The 23,354-nt window shown below is 50.8% G+C and overlaps 1 protein-coding gene and 1 long non-coding RNA gene across 11 annotated transcripts in view; one reads left to right on the forward strand and one right to left on the reverse strand.

The window, feature by feature from the left end:
- Positions 1 to 20,196, reverse strand: part of Atp11a (ATPase phospholipid transporting 11A) — a 109,924-nt gene extending 89,728 nt beyond the window's left edge. For 3 of the 10 annotated variants that reach the window (XM_017600150.2, XM_017600152.3, XM_017600153.3), the window contains exon 1: positions 19,229 to 19,423. In XM_017600150.2, coding sequence (XP_017455639.1) covers positions 19,229 to 19,393 — 165 coding nt within the window. In that variant the 5' untranslated portion in view covers positions 19,394 to 19,423. Of the gene's footprint in view, positions 1 to 15,677; positions 16,187 to 19,228; positions 19,758 to 19,814 lie in introns of those variants that run through there. The other 7 variants (NM_001415017.1, NM_001415018.1, NM_001107324.2 and 4 more) reach the window with 6 other exon arrangements.
- LOC102548949 (uncharacterized) lies at positions 20,163 to 22,700 on the forward strand. Its single transcript, XR_360628.5, has 2 exons — positions 20,163 to 20,462; positions 20,846 to 22,700. It is a non-coding gene; the product is annotated as an uncharacterized LOC102548949 (long non-coding RNA).
- The last annotated feature ends 654 nt before the right edge of the window (positions 22,701 to 23,354 follow it).

Raw genomic sequence — 23,354 nt, forward strand, 5'->3', positions numbered from 1 at the left:
CTACACCTGCATTTGTGCCTACGCCAAGGGCTGCCCCGGAGGATACAGTGAGTCTTGTGGGACAGCCATGAGCATAAGCTCTGTCTCTGCTTCTCTCTCCTCCAAGAGGGGCTGTCCCTGATGGACCATCAACATGCAGCTACGACATACACACAAACTGCCACTGCTAGAAGGCCACTGCTCATGTGGCCTCAAATCAAGCGAGTCCTGAGCAACCTCCTCAACATGGTCCCCTGTCTCATCAACACAATGCTACCTGACTTCCCACAGAAGCTGGCTGACTGTGATAATAAAGAAAGCTCTGAAGTTGTATGTGTGGCCTTACTGTATGCAAGGCTAATTAGAGTAAAGCTCTCCATGCTGCAAACAGGCAAGATCCTTATTAACTTTTATTCCCATTGCCCCCTCCCCGAGGAGCTGAGGACTTAGCAAGTAAGTGCTGTATCACTGATCTCAATCCCCAACCACCAACTAACTTTCAACTGACAAATTTACACACACACACACACACACACACACACACACACACACACACACAATCTGAAAGACCTCTAAGTGTTTAAACTTTAAGGTCTGTTTACTAATTTATAGACTATGCTACACCTGGCTTTACCCAGCAACACAGACAGCCATTTCCCAGACAGGAGTGTAAGGAGACCCCATGAACAACCTCTAAGATTCTACAACAAGCCAGCTATCTAATCCTTGACCACCATATACCTCTGCACCTGATCCAGCCAGATCAATAACCTACTGTGGCCCACCTGTAACCTTTCACTGTGTGGTGGTTTGAATAAAAATGGCCCCCACAGGTCCATAGGGAGTGGCACTATTAGGAAGTATGGCCTGTTGGAGGAAGTGGCACTCAGTTTCCTCCTGGCTACCCGCTGATCAAAATGTAGAGCTGTCAGCTCCTCCAGCACGTCTGCCTGGGGGCTGCCCTGCTTCTTGCCTTGATGATAATGGACCGAGCCTCTGAAACTGTAAACCAGCCCCAGTTAAATGTTTTCCTTTATAAGAGTTGCCTTGGTCATGGTGTCTATTCACAGCGATGGAATACTAAGACTCAATGTAAACACATGTCCACGACACTCTCTTCCCCCTGTTGTTACCCTCCTCTGTGCTTCTCTGTGAAGGCCTCTCAGGAGTCACTCTCCCTAACTTGTGTTGGATCCAGTGGCACTCCAGCCTGCTGCTCTAGAGGAGCACTGAGGCCCGGCCCCGTCAGCACCAGCAGAACCTGCAGTCTATTACCCGGATCTCGGTTCTCAGCATGGCACTGACAGTGCAGCAGCACTGAGGGCAGAGCAGTCACTGGGAAGCCAAGCCTGTGCTAGCAACTGCTCCCAGGCAAAGAGGAGACGGTCATGTCCTCATCATCTCTGATCTGGTGTCCTCATCTCTGATCTCTTAGAGCAACACCACAGTAACGCAGACCAGTACAGGAACTGTCTGTCTGTCTCAGAGTCAGGAGCTCTGAGAGTGTAGACATGTTCGCAGACTGGCTCCTCTGGGCAGCACCTGTCATTTACTGCACAGTGTCTCCACCCTAGGGCAGCTGACCAAGGTCCTGTAAGGCCGAGGATTTATGATTACTGCCACTAAAGTTCCCACAGAGAAACAGGCTGGCACGTGGCCTTCAGGACACGCAGATGGACACAGTTGAGAGGTGGTATGTCCTCCAGTCTCCAATCTAGCAGTAAACAATAGCTACAAAAGTAAGTAGTGATGTTTATTTTGTTACAAAATCAATATTACGGGCTATTTTTAAGTGGTCAGCTCCAGCAAACTGGCTCCAAACAGGTTTGATCATTACTGACCAAGGTATGCAAGCATCTCCATACAGTGCTCACCTCCCTGCTGGCTCTGGAGGGAGCACGGCCAGCACTGCCTTCCTTCCCTCTCATTAGACATGGCAATTGCTGGCCTTGATGGGAAACATCAGCTAAAATAGTGGGGTCACTAAAAATAGCAGAGCACTGCTGTGGCCTTCTGACCACTCCGAAGCAATGCAGAAGCAAGAGCTGGCTGGATCTGGGTACCTCAACAAGCAGGAAAGAAACTTGGGGAGCCCACAAGAAGGGTGACACACCCCGGAGAAGTCACAGACATGGCATGAGAACTGTATCCACACGGCGATCACATAGGTGTGCCAGAGGCCCCAGTGCTGTGCTAACAAACGTCTTGCAAAATCAAAGCTTGTCATTTGAGTTCTAATGCTGCCCGGACCCCTATCCTGGACCAACTCAAGCCGGGGACAGAGCATCAAAATGCTGCCACCATGGCCTTACAGGAGCAGCTGAATGGAGACAAACAGCAGAGATGGTGTGGTATTGTACATCCTCACTAGTCGGTGTTTCTGCATTCACTAAATCCCCATCACTCACTAAATAACCAAGCAATGAGAAAAATGGAAGACCACAAGGGCCAAACAGGCAGTGACGTGACCCAGGGTCACATGTAGCCTAGTCTGTCAGTACTGTCCCTAGCAGCCACACCTGCTCTCTGGACAATCAGTCAACTGCTTTGTAAGTAGACTTTTGGGCTTGGGTCTTCCACATTCCTCATACCTGGCCTGTGTTTGCACTGATAAGAGTGGGTACCACAGGATCCTCCTTTCAGAACGGGATAGGACTGTGACCTTCAGTGCAGCAGGAGGGCCCTGGCTGCAGCCTAAGGACTCCCTCCCCAGGAATGCGAGGACTGAGGCACACCCTTTAACTGCAGGTTGTTGGGTTACTTAAGCTCTAAATGTGACCTGCCAATGTGCTCTGGGGTCAGACCAGAGGCAGATACAGGAAAGCTCAGGTCGTGGGACTGTCTCCTGGGCCAGTGGCCTTGTGTAGGACAGATGGAGGAGGCTTCCTAGCGTTTCTAGCGAACAGGTAAGCACACTGCTCCAGCTTTGCCTGTGTGGGCTCCGTCTGCCATGTGCAATGACAGGTTTGCTGCTTATCAGTTACTTAGGGCAACTGTGTGATTCCCCCACTAAATTATAATTCCATCAGGAAAAGCTGAGTCTTCTGTTTCACTGCCAATATTTCTGGTGCTAGCGCAACACTTGACCCTGAGAGCACGCTCAGTAGCCACTAAATAAAGTATAGTCAAGCTTGGGAAGGAAAAAAAAACAAAACAAAACAGAGCAGCAAGCTGTCCCCGGGGCCGGCCAGGCTCAGCCACACCTACACCAGTCACTGTATGGGGCTCAGAACTCAGAGCTCTAGAGCTGAACGTTAAGTAAAAGGAAGGCTTGTGTACCTGGGAATTTCCTCTCTGCCCTGCCTGAGGAAGAGGCCTGGAGAACTGGACTCCACAGGCCTGCTGAACACTGCTTTTCTACCTCTGATTATATGAGCTCTGTAGGGTTTGAACCTCCCCAGATATGCTGTCTGGTTGGCCTTTCAAATAACCCAAAGAGATGGAAACTGCTCTCAGTTCACAAAGCTAGGGTAGCTGGTTTCACTGTTCTCTGCAGCCCTTGCACCAGGACACTTATGGGTTAAAACAGGGCAGACAGAAAGTAAGAGCTATGGCCAGGGGCCAGGCTAATGACCAGCCTGTGCTCTTTCACTGGGCTCATCTGGAAATCCACTTGCAAGAGCTCAGACTTCACCTACTATCAGGGGTTCCCTCCAGCTGGGCTGCTCCTCCCTGGAGGTGAGTGTCTGCAGCCTTTCTCTGACAGAACTCCCAGTCCCTTCACTGCAGACAGAGAAGAGCCCACAACCTTTCCTAGCAGAGAAAAGCCCCAGCCCATCTTCCTGGAAACAGAGACACACACACAGAGACAACAGACACATGCACACACACTTTCTCCTTTCTTAGCACTGGGACTGAAGGGTACTCACTGGGAGTGTAGCAGGGAGCCCCTCACTATCCCAGCTGGTCAGGAGGACGCTCTGTGCCTCTTCTGGCCTCTGCATTTCATGTCACTGCAGAACTGCAAACTCCCTCCTAGGCCTCAGACTCTACCACACAGTCCATCTGGAATGTAGCTCCCCATCGTGGATGCTGCCTGTACCCTTTTCCCACAGGGCACTAGAAGGCTGGTGTGCTTCCTTGGTCTCACAGCTAGGCTGTCACTCTATTGGGGCCTCCAGGGTCACAGTGGAGAAACCTCTGTGCTCTTATGTCAAGCACTTTACTCTTTGGCACCTGGAGACACAGTCTGTCACCAGGCAGTGTATGGATGTGACAGGTGTGAGGTGCTGGTGGTCTGCACCTAGAGTGGGGTGAAGACCCTCACACTAAGAAGGCTTCAAGGAAGCCTTCATGGACACCTGGGCCAAGCCAAGGCAGTTCCTATTCTGCTCAGGCTCTAGAACCATCAACAGGGGCTGCCTCTTCCAGACTGCAATTGTAGGTGCTTAGAGCCAGCTAAGCATCCTCTATTCTCACCCTACTCCACCTCCAGACAGTGAGTCTCTGCTCCTTCAGTTCCACAGAGATGCTGAGGAGAGAGGGGGACTCACTGCCAACCTCTTCATAGCAGGTTGAGTTCAGCGGTCTCTCGTCCTGAAGACCCAACTCTCCAGGGACCTGCGGTTGCTTGTCATTTGCAAACTCAAAGTACCAAGATGCCCTCATCAAAGCCAGGAAGGTGGCCCTGGATCTATGTCTTCCTCTTCCTGCCCCTGCACTGCCCAGGCTCCTCTTCTCTGAGTTTTATTCGTAACAACGCAACAACGCGACACAATTTTCTCAACTGTTTCAAGCCCTAGCTTAACATTGTACTGTAAGTATTAAAGTCTAAATTCCAACAACAAAACTTTTAAGTGAATTTGGGGCCATGGGCCAGGTGCACAATAGCTCTCCCTGGCCCCAGGTGACACATATGTCCCATTTGAAGATCCCTAGAGAACTCTCTGGTCATGTGATCAGGGCCTTGGAGCCCTCTATGGAGTCTCACTACATAACAGCATTTGGCCATGACCTCCCTGCTTGCGTGTTTAGAGCCATGGCTAGTACTTGCTCAGAACTGGTCTTCTCTCTACCATTGGCCAGCTGGGAACAACCTCCCTCACCAGGGTTCATACCATGGTGAAGATGTCAGAGCCATGGCTTCCTGTGACCTCAGGGCAACTGACATACAGGTTGGAGTCAGTCTCCAACTTGAGGTCCTATTTGCCCCTCTTGCTGGGACCTCTCCCAGTGATGCTGACCATTAAAGGCTTAGCCACTCCACCCCTTTCTCTTCCCCCTGGTTCCTTCCTGATTGCTAAAATTATAGCAATGAGTTGATTCGAAGTTTTCTTGTGCTGTGGAAGCTCCCACAGGCACCAAGAGGAGACAGGAAAATCCCAGGCCATTAATTTTTAGGGAGTGGCTGTGCCTGCCTCTTCCAAGATCATTATACCCTGCTGGAAAAAGCCAATTTTATGCCAGTCAGATATAGGGGTGACTACTGTGTATTTTAGGTGTGTGTTGGAGGAAGTAAGACAGGCAGAAAGGGCAGGTGCCTGCCCCAGACCAAACTTACAAAGCACATGTGAGAGCCAGGTGCTGAGCGAGTGTCTTTCCAGAAGGCCCCACAAGGCCTGTGGGTGTAGACTAGAAGACATGGTCTCCTGCATGTCTCCAAACAAAACCACAGATAACACCCACAGTCAATCACAGTGCTGTGACTGGGTGAAAGCCAGTGCTACTGCCGTCCAATATACCTTGCAACCCCATTTTTCCAAGGGACAGCTGTGAGCTCTATGAATGGCTCATCCAGACCCTCTCTGTATCCCTGATCTTAGTTCTAGGGAACTGTGGGGACTGGTGGGCACAAGGGCTGGGCACCTGTAGCACCTGCAGGCCACAGTCAGTACCCTGCGACTGTCTGGTAAATTCTGTGGGGCCAGACAGCACACAGCACCCAGGAGCATCTGTAATCCCATCCTTGGGGACAGCCCCATCGTGTAAAGGAGGCAGGGGGGCAAGGGGTTTCCACAGATTTTGCACCTGGAGGACTCGCTCTCTACAAAGCTGGCTGGTGTCCTGTCTTGTCCTGCCCTGTCCTTCTTAAACAGGCTACCTAACAAACACTTCATCTTCGCTCTCTAGAGCTGCAGGGTCTGGTCCAGCTTTTGTTACTGGCCTTCACACTGAGATGTGAACCAAATTTTCTCTTCTTTAACCTGCCTATTGAAATAAAATATAATCAAACACAAGGAATACTAAGCTCTCCATACAAACTCAGACTTGAGGCATCCAGCACAGAGGCCACTGAGCAAAGCCAGTCACAAAGCAGCTAACCCCAGGGAGGAAGTCCTCAGCTGGGCGTGCGGGGTGATAGTGTCTCCCTGGCTACCAGGGAACGTGCCCATCAGACTCAGTTCAATTCTGGGCTACAAGGTGGGAACCTCAACCACAGAAGTAACGCTGTAACCCTTATTCTTCTGACTGCCACCTAGCCCAACTATCCAATGTTTTAAGTTTCTTATGTACACATACAGAGACACAAACTTACTAGGAACAAGAGGACCCAGAACTTTTAAAATAATATTTTGCTTTAAAAAAATTATGAGACAGAAAAAAACACTTCAATTAAAGGACAGGAAACAACAAAAATCTCAAAGCAGCCTGACAAATTTCTCACAGAACCAACAATTTTACTAGTAAATATAATTTTAAGTGTAATTAATCCATTTCTTACTGTTTCTTTGTATCATAAAAGAGTCAAAGTTATAGATTCAAAGAAAAATGTCTTCAAGTCAAGAGTGACTAGAAAGGGGTTTTTGAAGAATCATCACACTGAAGGCCACAGCTCCAATTGCTACAAGTGTACTTAGAAAGGAAAACACAGGAACCTCCCGCTGTAACACAGACGTGACTGCCTCCATGCTCCTAACCCGTCCCAGCGGCTAAATGCACCCAGGTTATCAAGTGTTCCTCCCTGGAGCATCCCCACTCACCACCCTCAGCCCACGTGGGCATTAGTCAGTGTATGAAGCCTTTCTTGTTTCTTTGTTTGAGACAGGATCTCACTGTGTAACTTTGCTTGGCCTGGAACTCAATATTGTAGATCAGGCTGGTCTTGAACTTACAGCGATCCACTTGCCTCTGCCACCATGCCCAGTCATCTTTTTGGGTTTTATAGATTTTTTAAAAAAATTTTTTTTCTCCAAAAGAAGGTATGTGGTATCGAATGTAGAAAATTTCTTGTTTAAAGCTATCCACAAATCAACTTTATTCTGGACTAAATTCTGGAAATGGATTGTGTTGATGGCAGCAAAAAACAGTGCTGTCTGACACCATGGAAATGACAGTTAAAAATAAATGTAGTATCACGAGTGCCATTTTACCAACAAGTTAACCTGTCCGTATACTATTAAAAATCATTCCTTGGACTGACAAGACGCTTATCAGATCAGCCTCCAAGCCTGGTGATCCTAGCTTGATCTCTAGGACCAACATGGTGCAAGAGGAGAACGGATGTCATCTGACCTCAACATGTGCTGTGTTGCACATACCTCACATACATACACACAGGTACAAGCACACACATATGTACATACCTTTGAAAAAACCCACCCCTTAAGTGAATGAGCCCAGGAGCAAAAGGGCAAGCACTGTGGCTCCCACTTTTACGTGTGATCTGAAACCAACCTCAAAGAGAGAGAGCAGAAGAGCAGCATCAGAACCTGGAGGAGTTTGGGGATAGAGTGAGCGAGGACAGGAATAGAGCGAGGACAGGTATTGAGGCTGGAGACAGGAAGCACAGGGTGACTGGAGTTGACAACAGTCAGGGAACTATTTCAAAATAACCAGCGAAGTTACTGCACATGACGATCAACCCCAACATAAAGAAGTAATATGTGTAGACACACCAGTCTCGTGAGCTGCTCTTCTATAAGCACTAAGTGTCATGCTGTGCCCCACAAACACATATACTATATTACCTGTGTATCACACGTATACTATGTCATCTAAAATGTTAACAGTGATTTAATTTTTTAATTATTCTGATTTTTCTATCATGTAATTTTATTTCTTTGGCCATATTAATTCAAGACAGAACTAAACCTTATAATAAAAAGCTAGGCATGACAGTGCACCCTGGGAATTCCAGCACTCGGGGAGCTGAAACCTGCATTTGAAGACAGCCTAGGCTACAAAGTCAGATTTCGGCTTTAAAATCAAACCAACCTTCCTCAAAATGCAACATGCATATTACCTATTTTAAGACATAAAACTCCATGGCAGACAAGTCAGGGGCCATTCTTGTGTCTCCCCAGCCCCAGGCAACAGCACCCAGGCTCTGCGCCTCAGGCTTCCTCTGCTTGGTCCACAGCTGCAAGGCTGCAAGCCTAGACCCATTAGTACTCACCCCTGCCCGCCTCAGTACCCCTCCTTCTCTAATACCACCACACAATGCTCCCTCAGTTCTTCTTTGTGTGGTAGCCAGTCTCCAGTTTGCTCCCCTGAATGTGCAGTGCATACAGCAAGCATTCAACGAGCTTGAGAAGCATCAGAGGTCAAGGCTGACTTTTCAGGTTTCTGTGTGGAAAGTTCACAGGGCACCTGCAGATACGCTCCAATGTCTTATTTGTATTCCTCCTCCAAGGAATAGTGAGATAAATTATCAGGAATGATCACCACAGCAGCCTCCTTCATATGCATGACACTTCCCAATCTATACCAAAGTTAGTCAAGACTAGAAAAACTCACGACTTTAATGCTTCATATTTGTCTGAACCAGAACAGCTGTACCAATACTTTCTAGAGACAAAAGTGATTCTGCATGCATAGCATTCATCTGAAGGTGACAAATGCAGGTGAGACTTGACCCCAGTCAGAGGACCACGTCAATGACCTCCATATCATTTCTCTCCCACCTTCACATTTAGGCGATCACTGAGACCCCGCAAAACCACACAAAACCTAGATAAAATCCTCGCAGCACAAGTTTGCTGTCCCTAATCCCCTGCTGAAAATAGGCTGAGGAAATCCTCTTTTCCCTGAGCACAGAATATTTAACTGTTACGGCATGTCCTCCTCCCGGGCAGGAGGAAGGTACATGAAGCCACAGATCTGAGGTGGGAAACACAAAGTCTGCATAGCCCCTTCCCATTCTCCTGTGGGGCCCAACACCTAGGCAAGCAGTTCTTGCCCTGGCCTTGGTCCACGCTTTGCAGAAGTTCTGGGTGCCTCTGGGTAGCACATGAAGTCTCCAGGCCTGAGGTTTAGTGTCAAAGCTGGGTGCGATTTCTGCTTAACACAGGCCTCCTGCTTTATTTTCAGTCAAACGGTTGAAAAGTCTCCAGAATTCAACATCCACAGAGGCCAGACGACATCTGACTAGAAGAGAACCACGCTGATGATGTTTTCTGAAATAACAGTCTCATCAAATGACAAGGGGACTTCGGTTCTTTAAGCGCACTGACAGCCATACAAGAGCTAGCTCAGGGACTTACGGCTATCCCTGAGGCTCTGAGGGCTGTGGCGAGCAGGTGTGTGCTGATTCTTCTACTTCACCTCCTGCTCACCTCCCAACAACCAATCCTGATTTTACTGCAGAAAACAACAACAACAACACAACAACAAAAACCATCGGCCTGAAGATGAGAAAGGTAGCAAGCCCACTAACTGGAGCCATGCTGCCTACTGGTCACATGACCACAGCTCTACTAAGTCGGCAGGCCCAATCCACTTTGTGACGTAAAGAGCAACATCTGTCTGGCCAGTAAGGCAGATGCTAGGCATCTGGACTACAACACAAACCACAGCAATGTGTTACACTCGTTACTGCCTTTTCCAGCTCCCACTGCCTCGCCAGACTGCTAGGAAGAGAGGATCACATCATTAGATCACATGCAATAGCGGGTGAGTCACCTGTGTCACTAGGTAGCCCCTATGCCACACACACACTAAACTGAGTCCATGCTGAGTCCATGCTTCCCAGATTTTGTAGAATGTGTTATCATTTATTTGGTAATGTAAAAAGCAAACTGTGTGTGCTCTGAAATCCACTGTCATCTGAACACCGAACTGAACCTCCTTTACTGTATGCTGCTGCTTCGGATGCTGAAGCTCTGGTAGTGCGTAACGTACGTGAAGACTAGGCCGGTAACAAAACCCTGAAGACGGTGGCATCTTAATATGGGAGGTCAGATGAGGGCATAGCCCAGCCTTCGACCCTTAGCTTCCTGCTAAGGGAGGCTGTGTAGGCCTCGGTCCAGTCGCTGAGGGGTGCAGTGTTGCATATGAGCTCTCAGGGCACCAACTGAGCTGACAGTTGGAAGACACATCCCTGGGGGCAATAGCCCAGACTCAGGCTGGTGTCCCTCTTACCCACCCTGAGCACTGGTGAACTTAGCCGTCTAACTTAGATGGCCATCCACTCCAGAAACTCATCTAGGGCGTCCACACAGCTGGCCTGCTCTTCACCTGAGGAGGATGAACTTAGTTAACTGTTAATTGTGGGGACCGACACTGGCAGCCAGAAGTCTGTAAAACCAGGTCAAACACTCAAAGGCCAAAGGGCTTTGCACCTTACTTGGCATGGGACAGGGGCAGGAGTCCCAGACATAGCCAGAAGGGACAGGGATGAGGCTTCTGCAGCACACAGAGCGATGGAGGCAGCCAGAGCAATGAGGGCTCCTCAGGGCTCACACATCATTTGTACATGATGTTTGATGTACTTCAGAGAGGGGCAGCTTCCATCGGCAGCTGGCCAGGCCCTAAACATTACTGGGGTAAGGACATATGGAGGAAGGAGCCTGGCAGGCTGTCCCGACCTGGGAGTGCCGTCTGCACCTCAGCTGTGAGGCACCGGCTCCACTCTGTCCTCGGCCCATCACTGCTACTCCATCTGCTCTGCAGCTCTCGGCAGTTTGGTCTGGAGTTGGTTCTTGGACTTTTCTCTCAAGTTGCAGGAGGCAGGGCCTGCCATGCCTCCTGACTCTGTCTCTATGGTATGTCGGAGAAACCAAATATCAACCAGAATATTCCTCCGGCACTTGCAGACAACAGCAAGCCACAAACATGACTTCAGAGAGGTGCAATGTGTGACTAGCACCCCAGAATCCCCAAGGTGAGACAGGTCCCATGAAGGGAAAAGACCCAGGGTGCAGAAATACCACAGCAGTGACAGTGAGGCCGCCACATCCATGAAGCTGCCCTGAGCCCCCCCTGCCTATATATACACTATGGAGACCACCTGCCTATATATACACTATGGAGACCACCTGCCTATATATACACTATGGAGACTGCAGCAGGCTGGTACTATCAGGAGCTAGGACACCCAGTTCCTCCTCTACATACACTGAAGGGGGCACACGGAGAGGCGACTTCTCCAACAAAGTAAGAGGAGCTACCTCAAATTGGCAGCATGGCTAGCAGGTCCCAGTGTGGTCACATGCAAGGTTGGGGACAGGACACCACAATGCTCTGGGCCCATCCCCACCGAAAGAGAAGAGGGTCACCAATGGGCGTGTGGCCTCCTCTAAGGCTCCTAAGCCTACAACCACTCCATTACACGGATAAACCCAGGGTTCTTGTGGAAGAACGCAGTGCTCTTGCCTGAGGGTGTGGGCTTTGGGCCCAGATCCACCTATCAATGTCTCTCTCCTGGGTCCTTTTCTCCTTTGTTTGAGGTAGGCTCAGTGAGAGGAGGGCAGAACCCCACTGACTTTTGATCAAATTCAGTTTTCATAGAACAAACTTTCTCTTAAAATTTTTTATCTTCCAACTTAAAAAAAAGCTGTTTTCATTCCCTTTTCAAGTTGAAAAACAGTTCTTTATGACACACACATGCACTTTGGTAAGCAACTCTGGAGGCGCTTTACAGTGGGTCTGCATCACCCTCAGACCTGCACCCACAGGGAGGCGCTTTACAGTGGGTCTGCATCACCCTCAGACCTGCACCCACTGGGAGGTGCTTTACAGTGGGTCTGCATCACCCTCAGACCTGCACCCGAGGGGAGGCACTTTACAGTGGGTCTGCATCACCCTCAGACCTGCACCCGAGGGGAGGCGCTTTACAGTGGGTCTGCATCACCCACAGACCTGTACCCGCGGGGAGGCACTTTACAGTGGGTCTGCATCACCCTCAGACCTGCACCCGCAGGGAGGCAGCTGCGTTTGCCATCTGCCTCTCCTTCAGTCCCCTGGGAGGGAAAATGAGCTCAAAGGCCACCTGGATGACCTGAGAACAACAGAGAGTGGCTCACAGGGGACTCGAGGGAGAGGGCCGTGACAGCATTTGCCAGGTGAATGAGGTCAGGACATGCAGGGGCATAGGTGTTCTTGCCAGTGACACCTTTGTTTGTGAGAAATTATCTGTAGCCGAGTCACAAACTGGGCCAGGCACAGTGGCTCTTGGCTCTCCTGGGAGGCTGAGGAAGGATTTCAAGGCCAGCCTGGGAACACGGTTTTTAAACTGGACAGGGTCATGTATAGAGGCGGCACACACTGTTAACCTCAGCACTCGGAAGGCAGAGTCTGATGCATCTTTTTGAGTTTGAGGCCAGCTTGGTCTTCACAGAAAGTTCCAGGCCATCACGGTCTACACAGTAAGTCCCTGTCTCAATAACAAGAAACACTTGGATTGGGTCAGACTCTCAGTGACACCAACCCCAAGTACTGATGCTCCTTTAGAGTCTAAACTAATACTGGGCGCACTGGGTACCATGCCATCTTCTGGAAGCCTGGGTCACTCCAGAAGTGTACCCTTCCCCCACCCTGGAAGCAGAGCCCGTCCCCAAGAGCAGCATGGCTCAACCCAGGAGGGCTGCTCACTGCAGTACTCTAAGTCACTGCAGAGTGTTCACCAGATGTCCAATGTGCACGAGCCTCTTGACAAACATCCAGAGAAGGGGCTGGTTCTGACACCCACGAACGTTAAAACTACACAAAGGAATTATTTATGACAGCATCAGAAAGAGTGGAAGGTGGTTACTACAGGTTTTAGAACAGAAATGTGAAAATAAAGTTTTCTGAATTACATCTGTCTGGTTCAGTGTGGTTTTGCATGGGGTCTGCCACTAACAATTCCTGCCCATGAAATGAGAGGAAGAAGCACTCAGCTGCTGCCTGTAAATGTCGATGGCTCCCCACTCCACTTTAAAAATGCTGACGGCCAGTTAAGGGACTGACAGCGAAGAGAGTGACTAATGGGCAGTGTTCACAGTGCCAGGTCCACCAGGAGCCCCGGCCACTGAGGCCAGTGCTGGCCACTGACTTCCACATCACTTTCCTCTTCAGGAGGTACAGTGAGAGGGACCTCCCCACTTCAGTCCAGCACTAAAGCTTGGGAGAGAACGAGAGTGCGCGCGCGCGCACACACACACACACACACACACACACACACACACACACACACACACACACAGAGGCAGAGAGAGATACAGACCATGTCAGTACAGTAAGAACTTGAAAAGCAACATGCAAACTATTTTACCCTCATCACATGGGGGCCCAAACCAGAAAAGCCTGAATCCTTATCAGTGGGTGAGACACAGGTCACAAGCCAGAGACAGACCAGGTAGCTCAGAATGGACCATACCCGCACTGGTAGCTGTACCCTCCAGCAAGCAGCAGGACCATAAGGAAAGAATACACTCGTATTCTGGGAAAGTCAGGAAGTATGGATTAGTCTAACAGCCTAATCCAGGACTAGGTCCTCTAAGACACAGAACTGGAAAATTCCTTCCAAAGGGTCACAGTTAACTCTGGGGGATTAACTATTTAAACTCCGTGGTTTTTTAAACCAGGTTCTGAGAGGCTGCTGCGCCCCCAGCCCCCAGGCCCTGAACTCCAATGAAATGACAGAAGAAAACTGGAAGCCAGCCCCAAGAGCGCAGTCAGGTGGAGTCAGTGGGGTGGCAGCAGCCCACAGGGAAGCCCAGGACAGTAGCAGAGGCATGAGGGCTGAGAGCTCGGGAACTCGGCTCCAACGGCCAGAGCCTTAGGTCCAGTCTGCCCCACACTCCTGGGACTGCATGCAATGGCTAAGGAAGGAGAACCTAGCCGTGTGCGATTCTGCTGATGGAGATTTAGAGACGTTAGCTGCTGGCTCCAGCTCTTAGCAATGCTCCCTTCAGAACTTCCCTCAGCGCTTGCTCCAACCACGGCTAAGAAGATGGTGCAAGTCAGCCATCAGCGGTCACAGAGCAGCTGTACACAGGCCTCAGCACAGGATCCCTGGCACGAACAGGGAGGTTACCTCCTCCCAAGAAAAGAGAGCAACAGAGACAGGAGGCATCGGTGCTGGGGCCAGGGTGCTAGCAAGGGGAGAAAAGTTCACAAGGCACCTAAGAGTGCATAGGCAAGCAACAAGGCAGGTACCAGGCACCAGACGCTCAGGGCCCCAAGGCCTCTGGCCCCACAGTCTCTGCACTTGACCTTTTCCTCCACACTACCTCCACACTGCTGGGACACACTACCTAGCCCCGACTCAGTCAGTCCCTAAGTCCTCAGGATGCTCCCAATGGGGCCCACTAAACCAGCACTATGGTTTGAATACAACACATCCCCCGGCAAAAGGCTCATGGCTTGGCCCCCAGCTGCTCGTCAGTCAGGAGAGGCAACTAGACTATAATGGCTCTGACCTGATCAATAGATTAACATGGTAATGAATTCAAATACATGGGGTCCCTGGAAGGTACTGGAAAAAGTCAGGTGATTGGGATTGTGCCCTGGAGAGACAAAGATGTACCTGGTCTCTGGGACTCCTGGTTTGGTCTCTGGTTCATTTCCTCTCCCCACTTCTTTCTCTCCTCCCTCGCTTCCTTCCTGGCTACTACCAAGAAGCTAGCCCTTCAACCTTCATGTAATCCCACCATAATGTTCAGTGGACCTTGTTTTCATGGTCTGAAACCGTAAGCTAAAAACGTTTCAACTGTTGTCTGTGACGTCTCCCAGTAATACTGCTTGTGTTGTTTGCCTCTCCATTCTGAGGTGGCTGCCCAAGAATGGGGGTCTCCATCTGACATAAAGTGTGAGTATGTACACTGGAAGATGCTTAGTCAGGGCTGAGGGGTGCCACTGAGGTCAAGAAGATCCTAGGATGAACGCCCCCAAGGAGAGGGATAAGACGAGGTGGGAAGGAGGAGAGTCTGGTCAGCCCCACTTGGTGAGCCATTATAACAACGGGCAAATGAAGACATTGACTATGTGCCACGGGGTAGATGATGTCACCTAAATAGGGGGAGGGTTGGGGAGGGGTCCAGAGTACAACCTACAGAACTGGTCTCTGTCAGAATGGGATCTGTTGTCCCAAACCAGAAAGGAGACCGGGACAGAAACAGCAGAGTTGTGGGCTGTGCATAGGTGTATGCGGTCTGCTTCCTCTCCAAACATCCAGGCAGGTTTTCAGCTGTCCCAGGAAGAGGGAGCGCAGGTCTGTGGAGGAGGAGGAGGAGGACAGCATAGACTCATGGTGTCCACACTGAGGTGTCCCACTTACGGTGCATTGACCACACAAAAGGACCATGTCCTAAACACTGTGGGCTCCTGGGAGTGGGCAGCACTGACAGCCCTTGCTTTACAGACCAGGGAGGTGGAGCCGAATGTGAGTGGGGATCCAAGAGACAGAAGCCTAACCTCCAGAGCTCTGCATCCACCCGGAGTTCCTCAGCCATCAGCATCCCACCCAGGCAAAAATAGTACCTACTCGATCTTGTCATATTTCCAGTGCTGTAAAAATGGCTCTATTGATTTGTGTTACAAATAAATAGTACTCTTACCTGCGTTCAACTTGGTTAGAAGAGCGTCTGTACGTGTGAGACGGAGGGATCTTGCATCCAGCCTGCCTGTGTCAAGCATAAGGCGCAGGCGCCCATGAGCAGCTTGTGTGTTCAGTTTGGAGCACATCCTCAAGCAGAATTCCCCAGTAATGATCACTACACGTGACTGTTAAGGGTCGCGCCACCTCAGCTAATTGTAAACTGAGGACGGTGTTCTCATTTCTAACTTAACGGCTGTAACAATGTAAGCCTTTCTCCCCTGAGTTACTAAATGCAGTCTCTGGCATGAAATAAAAGCATCAGAGGATGGCTTGTTCCTAATGAGCAAACACTCGACAGATAGAGCTCTCCACAGGACAGTGGGAAAGCTTCCGGGCAAGGAATAACAGAAAGGTTATTTATTCAACCTTTAACATTTAACATAAAGGTTACATATACAGCCGAGGCGGTTGCTCAGAAACGTCCAATCAGAGCACACCGGCCTCTGAAGGCAGGCGGACGCCGGACAAACTTGTCTAGCTGCCACCTCATTTAAATGTGTGTTAATTATAAACTTTACAAGTCCACCCTATAGATTGTTACCACTGTTTTGGATATGGACCGTCCATTAGCCTGGGGTTTGATGCCTAAGGAATCACTTATTTCAAATACCAGAAGGCCTTGGTGGTTAAGTGGTTTTTCACTTTGTATCCGGGAATATGGACTCTGGGGGCTGAACAGGAAGATCTGCATCCCCAGAGCTGGATTAGGAGCAGGAAGTCCAGTGAGTTAAGTCTCTCAGAACAGGCAAGCTCACAGTGAACCCTGATGTCCGTGATGCAAACCACTTGGTAATAAAAATGAAGAAGCCAGACGTAGTGGCATACGCCTTTAATCCCAGCACCTGGGAGTCAGAGCCAGACTGATCTGTGTACTGAGTTCTAGGACAACCAGAGTTACATAGTAAAACCCTGTCCAAAAAGAAGGACAGTGAGGAGCAGGAGAAGAGGATGGGGAAGGAGAAGAGGAAGGAGAAGAGGAAGGAGAAGAAGAAGGAGAAGAGGAAGGAGGAGGAGAAAGAGGAGGAAGAGGAAGAGACATGCATGCTTACAAATTTCTAAACTCTGGAGAAGTATAAAGTAAATGCTTGAAGTCCTCAGGAGCCCAAATTGTCTTTTTCTAATATAAAGAAATGCAGGGGCTGGAGAGGTGGCCCAGCGGTTAAGAGGTGCTCTTAGGGCTGGAGAGGTGGCCCAGCGGTTAAGAGGTGCAGCCTGCTGTTCCGGCCATGATGAAGGTGAAGCAAGAAGAGCTCACACTTAAGACCCACCTGGATACAAAGAGAGTTCAAGGCCGGCCTGAGCAACTTAGGGAGAGCCTGTCTCCAGGAAGTGGAAAGGCCTAAGGACATAACTCAGAGGTAGAACACTTGCCTAGCATGTAGGAAGTCCTAGGTCAATCGCCAATTGTCACCAAGAAAGGAAGGGAAAGGGAGGGAAGCCTCAGGCTTTCCAGAGTTTTCTGTCTTGGACAACGAGTGCTGCCTACAAAGCAAATTTTAGAAGGCAGAGGCTCTGACAAGATGTGAAACCTAATAAACGAGGTCCAGCCCCCATCACAGAAACACATCACTCCGACGAGACAAGATGGAGCTTTTGACCGCAGGAATTTGAGAGGAAATCAAATCCCTTCAGCATGAAGCAGGAGAGGAAAGGGGGAGGGCCTCCATGAGGGGCCTGGCTGGGAAGGCTGGCCCTAGATAACCTGTGCAGCTGTCCCTGTTCCATACCTTGCTTTAAATTATTTTATCTTTGCCAAGGTATGAATTATACCCACCACCAATTCCTTCCCCACAACTCTCTCGGGAAAGCCCTGTATGTAGGGAACCGAACCCCACCCCCTTTTCAAAGGTCTTGGGGGTCAAGTAGCTAATTCATTTCATCCCAGCACTGGGAAGTCAGAAGCAAACAGAGGTCTGTGAGGCCAGGACTAGCCTACTGTACATGGTGAGATCCAGGCCAAGCAGAGCCACACTTAGGGAGATTCTCTCAAAAAAAAATGTCTTTGAAGGGTTCCTGAACCCCCCACACTGCTGCTCAGCTGAGCTCTCACTGATAGCTGGGGCTACGGCCTAGAGCTGCAGGAAACCTTCCTTAGCAGTGGGTGCTGGTAAACTTGTTGAGCCTCTAGGATCCAGGCCCCATCCTTACCCCTTTTCTAGACTAAGACACTCAATCTTCACAAGACCTGCAAGGCGCAAGTTGACAAGAGCACTGAGGCAGGACCCTAGGAGCCAGGTACGCCGGGTACGTGGCTACAGATGGAAGGCCTCTTCTAGCCTCTGCGGGAAGACTCTGAAGATGCTTCCTCTCAGAGGGTCCTGAGACCCACACTCCTCACCACACATACCTGAGAGGAAGTGTCACTGGGTCCACACGTGCTCCCTAAAATATTTAAGATGCATGCTGTGATGTAGACTACACACAGCTACTACATGGTTCATGAGCTGTGCACACGGCTATGTGACTGTTCAAGCATGTGTAGTGTGGAGCTAGACTGGGCCTCGCCAAGGCAAGAGTTCTGTTTCATTTACCTGTCTGTACTCACTACTGGAAACTGACCCAGGACAAAATACCTACGACAATGTTCTTCTCCAGGGGCTGACAACTCCATCTTTAGCAACCTCGGGCCTCAGAGGGAGCAGTGGTACTTTTATTGATCTCAGGAATTCTGACTGTGTGAAGGGCAGCAGGCTACAGAGGAAGAGAGGCTCATTTCTGTAGAGTAGGTTGCATAAACCATGAGACGAGAATACCCAATCTCTCTTTCTCCTCTTACTAAAGAACATATAATTTGGCCTCACTTCTTGGAAGATAACCAGAAGACAAGAAAACAAACCATAACTGTTTCGGGGGTGGGGGAGAGTCAAACTAATTCCGTGGCTTAGACTCTAGTTTAAAACCATAGGTAAAAGTGGCTGTGTACGCACAGGAGTGTGGCAGGGAAGTCAAGAGAACACACAGCAAGCAAGGAGGTAAAAAATGAGATGAGAGAGAAAGAATGACATCCCATAACTTACATTCCAGATGGATTATCAAATAATTAAGAGTGGCAAAGTTCGTTAAGGAAAGCCTGCAGCCTAGATCACTTGGAAAGTAAAATCGTATGGCGAAAAGAAACGAACGTGAAATTTTACCTAGATTCAGGAAATGTAAGGCGGCTGAAGGCTTGCCTAAGAACAGTATGGAAGTAAAAGACAGCACCAAGCTTAAAAACAAAACAAAACAAAACAAAAACAAAACCGAGTCCTGTGGCCTTGGGAAGCAGGTGGGTCCACAGAGAGTCTTTACAGGGACCAAGAGGACCACCCCTCCTCCTTTCATTTCATGGAGGAGGGCTGCAGTTTTCTAGTCTCATTCTTACTGGAAAGCCGAAATTGGAAGGAAATTAACCAGAAAAAGAAAAAGAAAAAAAAAAAAACTGGGTAAATTCCCCTTCAGAAAAACCCACATCCAAGGCCAAGTGTCCCGCTCAGAGAAGCCAGAAAGAGCCGGCTCTGGTCCCCTCCGTACCCAGCCCTCTCTCGGCACGCGCTCTTCAAACCTGTGACCACCCGGCGCCAGCTGCGGGACAATAGGTCCTTGTGTCCAGCTGAGGGAAGAGAAGTTGTCCTGGGGCAGAGTCTCTCTCCTCTGTACACACACCCACTTTGCTCCGTCCCGACTGATGGCTGCCATCTCCCTGGTCTCCCCTGGTGAGGCACTCGTCACTAACCGCGCAGCGGCATCCAGGGGAGCCGGGAACTGCGCACTCGGACCTGGCTGGCTACTTTCAGAGACGGCAAACTTCACTTCTGACTCCCCGGTGGAGGCTCCCCGCTTCCCTGCAGCCCGGTACACATGTCTCAGCCGGTCCCCGTCCCCGCGTGGGCCCGCTCCGCGGCAGCTGAGCGCAACCTCCGAGGATGAATGTCCCTCGACCCCGGGATCGACCCGGCTACAACTGCCTTCCGGGTGGGCCCGGGCGAGCGCAGGTAGAGCGCTGCGGGGACCGGTCCGCAGGACGTTCCAGGCCTGAACCCTGACCCCGACCCGACCCGACCCGACCCGGACCCCGACCCCGACCCCGACCCCAGCCCCATCCTAGCGCGCCACTCACGTATCTGCGCACGAGCGTCCTCAATAGGCTGCAGTCCATGGTTGTCGCTCCCGGGTCCGCGAGCCCCTGGGCTGCGGGCGCTAGCGCAGCCGCCCCCCGCCCGGTCACGGCCTGGGCGGCGCGGGGGGCGGCCGCGGCCCCTCCGCGCTCATGCCCCGCCGGCGGCGGCCAAGGGACTCGGCCCGCGCGCAGGCGGCTCGGAGAGGCGGCCCGCGCCCGGCGCTGCTCCGGTCGGGCCGGCGCGGCCTGCGCTCGATACTCCGCGCCTGCTCCTCCCGCGGCCGCCGCGCCTCTGGAGCCGGCTCTGCCCCGCTGCGCCCCGCGCGTCACGGGCGCGTGTGAGCATGCGCGCGCCGCAGCCCCCGCCCCGGCCCCGCGCGCGCCCCGACTCCCTAGCGCGCGCCGCCGCCCTGTTGCTTCCGCCTCCCTGCGGGGCGGGAGGGCGCTGTCATCGCCCCCGCGTGGCTTGTCCGGTGCCGGTTCTCCCCGCAGCTGATTCCTCCCCGTTCACTCCTGTTCTAAAAAGGAAGCCTGGCTGTGGGCCTAGGAGGCGATGGCGGGTGCGGTGGGCCTGGGTCCCTGGGCCTGTGGGTCACACCTCCTGCCTGGGGGTGGACAGAAGACACAGGATCCTCAGGTGGCTACAGGGTGAGGACACTACCATCCCTTTTGGGACTTCCTCCCTGGGAGACCGAACCAAGCATGTCCTGATCCAGCTCTCTGTAGTGACGTGACTCACTACTCTACCTGCTGCTGGGGCCTGATACCTGTCCTACCTTCCAGAACCAGGCCTCTGGCAAGACCCTCCCTCCCCAGGCCTGGGTTTTACCTCATGGTCCAGCGCCCTGTTAAGTGCTTCCTGCTTATATCCTACAACTATTTCACCTCGGCTAGCACCTCCAGTCCCGGAGAAGGTTGTTCTTTACTGCCCAGCTGTGAAGTGGCACGCAGCTGTACAACCTTCCTTACCTCAGGCTCAGCCCTAATCTATCTGATGTTTACTGGTTCTATATCTCTTGCTTTTGCTTCAGATGACTGTAGAACCAGAGACTAGGGATCTGCAGTGGCCGATCAGGAGTACCAGACCCGGGGATTAGGGATGTATTTGAGACCATTGTGACAGGGATTGGAGAAGATCTGGCATTGCTACGGTTTGGATTAGACACGGATGACACCAGCGCCAGTGACTAAACAGACCTCCTGAGACACCACGGTCTTGCTGTCCACCTGAGTTCTACCCAAGTGTCTCACCATGTAACACCAGCTACAGACACCCAGCCAACCTCAGGGCAAAGTGTTTTCTCTCTGGCCTTCCTGGACTTGCTGTGTGAGCCTGGTTAGGTTGATGGCCGGCTCTCAGTGATACTCCTAGCTGTGGTGTAGATTGTTGAGGCCTCTGTGTCTAGGGTCTAGCAGCTGGCCTCTGCGTTGTGGCCATAGTCCTGTGGCCCTCACTGTGCTGTTCATGCATGTGTCTCTGGTGATGCTATCTCTTTCCTACGGTGACTCCGTACTGCTGGGCTAAATTGTAAGCTTCTAGTGGCCAATTACAATTACAGTGGGTATTCCTGGCACAGACCTGTCTCGGGATAAAGCCTTCCTGTCATTAGAGAATGTTCTACTCGGAGGCATGTTTTATTCTTTCCTTCCTTTTTCCTTGTTTGGATTTTTGGGACAGAATCTTCATCCTAGGCTGTCCTCAAACTCCATGCAAACTTCCTGCCTCATCCTCTGAAGTGTTGGGAGTACAGTGAGCCCTCATGTCTATCTTATTCCTCATACAGAGCAACGCACTTTCCTAGTGGTGCTGCAGGAGTGAGGGACTTCATCCTCTGAGCCTTCACCCTTTGTGGCTCCCTCCAGCTGGCACTATTCATTCTAGCGAGTGAGTGTCTGACTTGCTAATGAATACTGAGAGGAACATGCTGGATGTTTAGTGAAGGTTTCCTTGCTCTTAAGAAAGGACGTGGCTTCCCTTTTAAGAATGGATGCCGTTGTCTGGAGGGGATGCCTACTGCTTTGCTCCCTTCAGACACCAGAGGACCAGAGGTGGTAGCCAGAGGAAAGTGTTTATGCTGGGGACAGAAGCATGATTCTGGTGAGAAGATCCTGAAGTGTCATAGACCCATTAACCCACCCTAAACAAAGACTTGGTAAACAGTCAATGCAATACCAAGTTGAGTTGGGTTTTCTATTACCAACAGACGTCAGCATTTTAACTTGGAACCCACGAAAAAGAAGTTAGGACGTGGTTAAAATAACAGAAACTCCAACTCATTCTGGGAACCTGTTAGTCATTGCTGTGTAACAAGCCACTACCCATGCAGGAGGTGCTGAAGCAGGGGAGGGGGGGGGAAGCCAGTGCTGGCCAGTTCTCCCGGGCTTGGCAGGTTGTTCTGCCCTCCCTGGTGTTGGCTGGGAATCTCAAAGCTACTGTATTTTTTTGGAGGCTCTGCCAAGGTAGGAATGTCACCATAGCTCCAGTCACATGTGCAGTGTCCCTGAGATGGGAACTGGGGTTGGGAGAGCAGGCTATTCTTTTCAGATGGCTTCTTACAAGTCAGTGAGCTAGCCTGGGCTTCTTCACACAGCAGTTGGGTTTCTCAAGAGACAAAATGAACATTACAGAACCACTAAAGGCTGCGTTTAGAGGCCCCAAAGTGTTCCCTCTGCCACACTGTTCTGGAGAGAGATCATATGCCCTCTGCCTCCCTCCACAAGGAGCACGAATAAGCCATATTTCCACGAGAGCCTCTGGCCAACACTGCTGCTCTGCTCCAACCAACAGGAGGACATCTTGTTTCCTGTGCCCCGTACAATCCCTTCCAACTCCCTGACCGTTTGTCCGAATTCTTCTTCTTCAGAATAAACTCTCATTTGATCATCTTTCTTTGGTATGTCCCCCTCCCCTCCACCTTTTCAGTCTCTTTTAGTTGCAGGTAATGGCTTCTCCCCTTATAGTCACTCACGTTTAGTGGCACCAGTGAGACCATGGACTCGTTTGCTCACAGCAGCTTGTCTAACCCTCATAGATGGTGATCATGTGGGGAAGTATTTTTTTAGTGATGTTTGCCCTGGACGGCCGCTCTCCGTCCTGAGCACTTTCCGCCAAGCTTTTGAAAGCTGGCAGTTACAGCTACTGAGCCCTGAGCTGGTGAGGAAGGTTTCACTGGGGATGGCTACCGTCATCGATCTTCCACTCTTTGGCACAGCTAGGGATCTTGTATGTACAGGTTCTGGACAAATTGTGAAAAGATTAAATTACACATAGACTGCCACTTCAGCCACTGAGTTTCAGCAGGAAAAGCAAAGGGAGACCGGGAAGCCTTGCCAATGAGAAGAAAAGTTTACAGTCTACAGCAGTCCACTGGGGGCCCTGCGGCTGTGTAACATCAGTGTGGAGCGAGCGCCCAGACTCTGGATCATGCTAGCCAGCCAGGCTCTGCAGCACTTCCCTGGGATGTACCCAGGAGGGAGTAGTGGGTGATACCAGAGTTTATTCATTTATTCTGAGACAGGGTTTTGCCACGTAGCTCAGGG

This window comes from Rattus norvegicus, chromosome 16, assembly GCF_036323735.1.
Source record: "Rattus norvegicus strain BN/NHsdMcwi chromosome 16, GRCr8, whole genome shotgun sequence".
Taxonomy (NCBI): domain Eukaryota; kingdom Metazoa; phylum Chordata; class Mammalia; order Rodentia; family Muridae; genus Rattus; species Rattus norvegicus.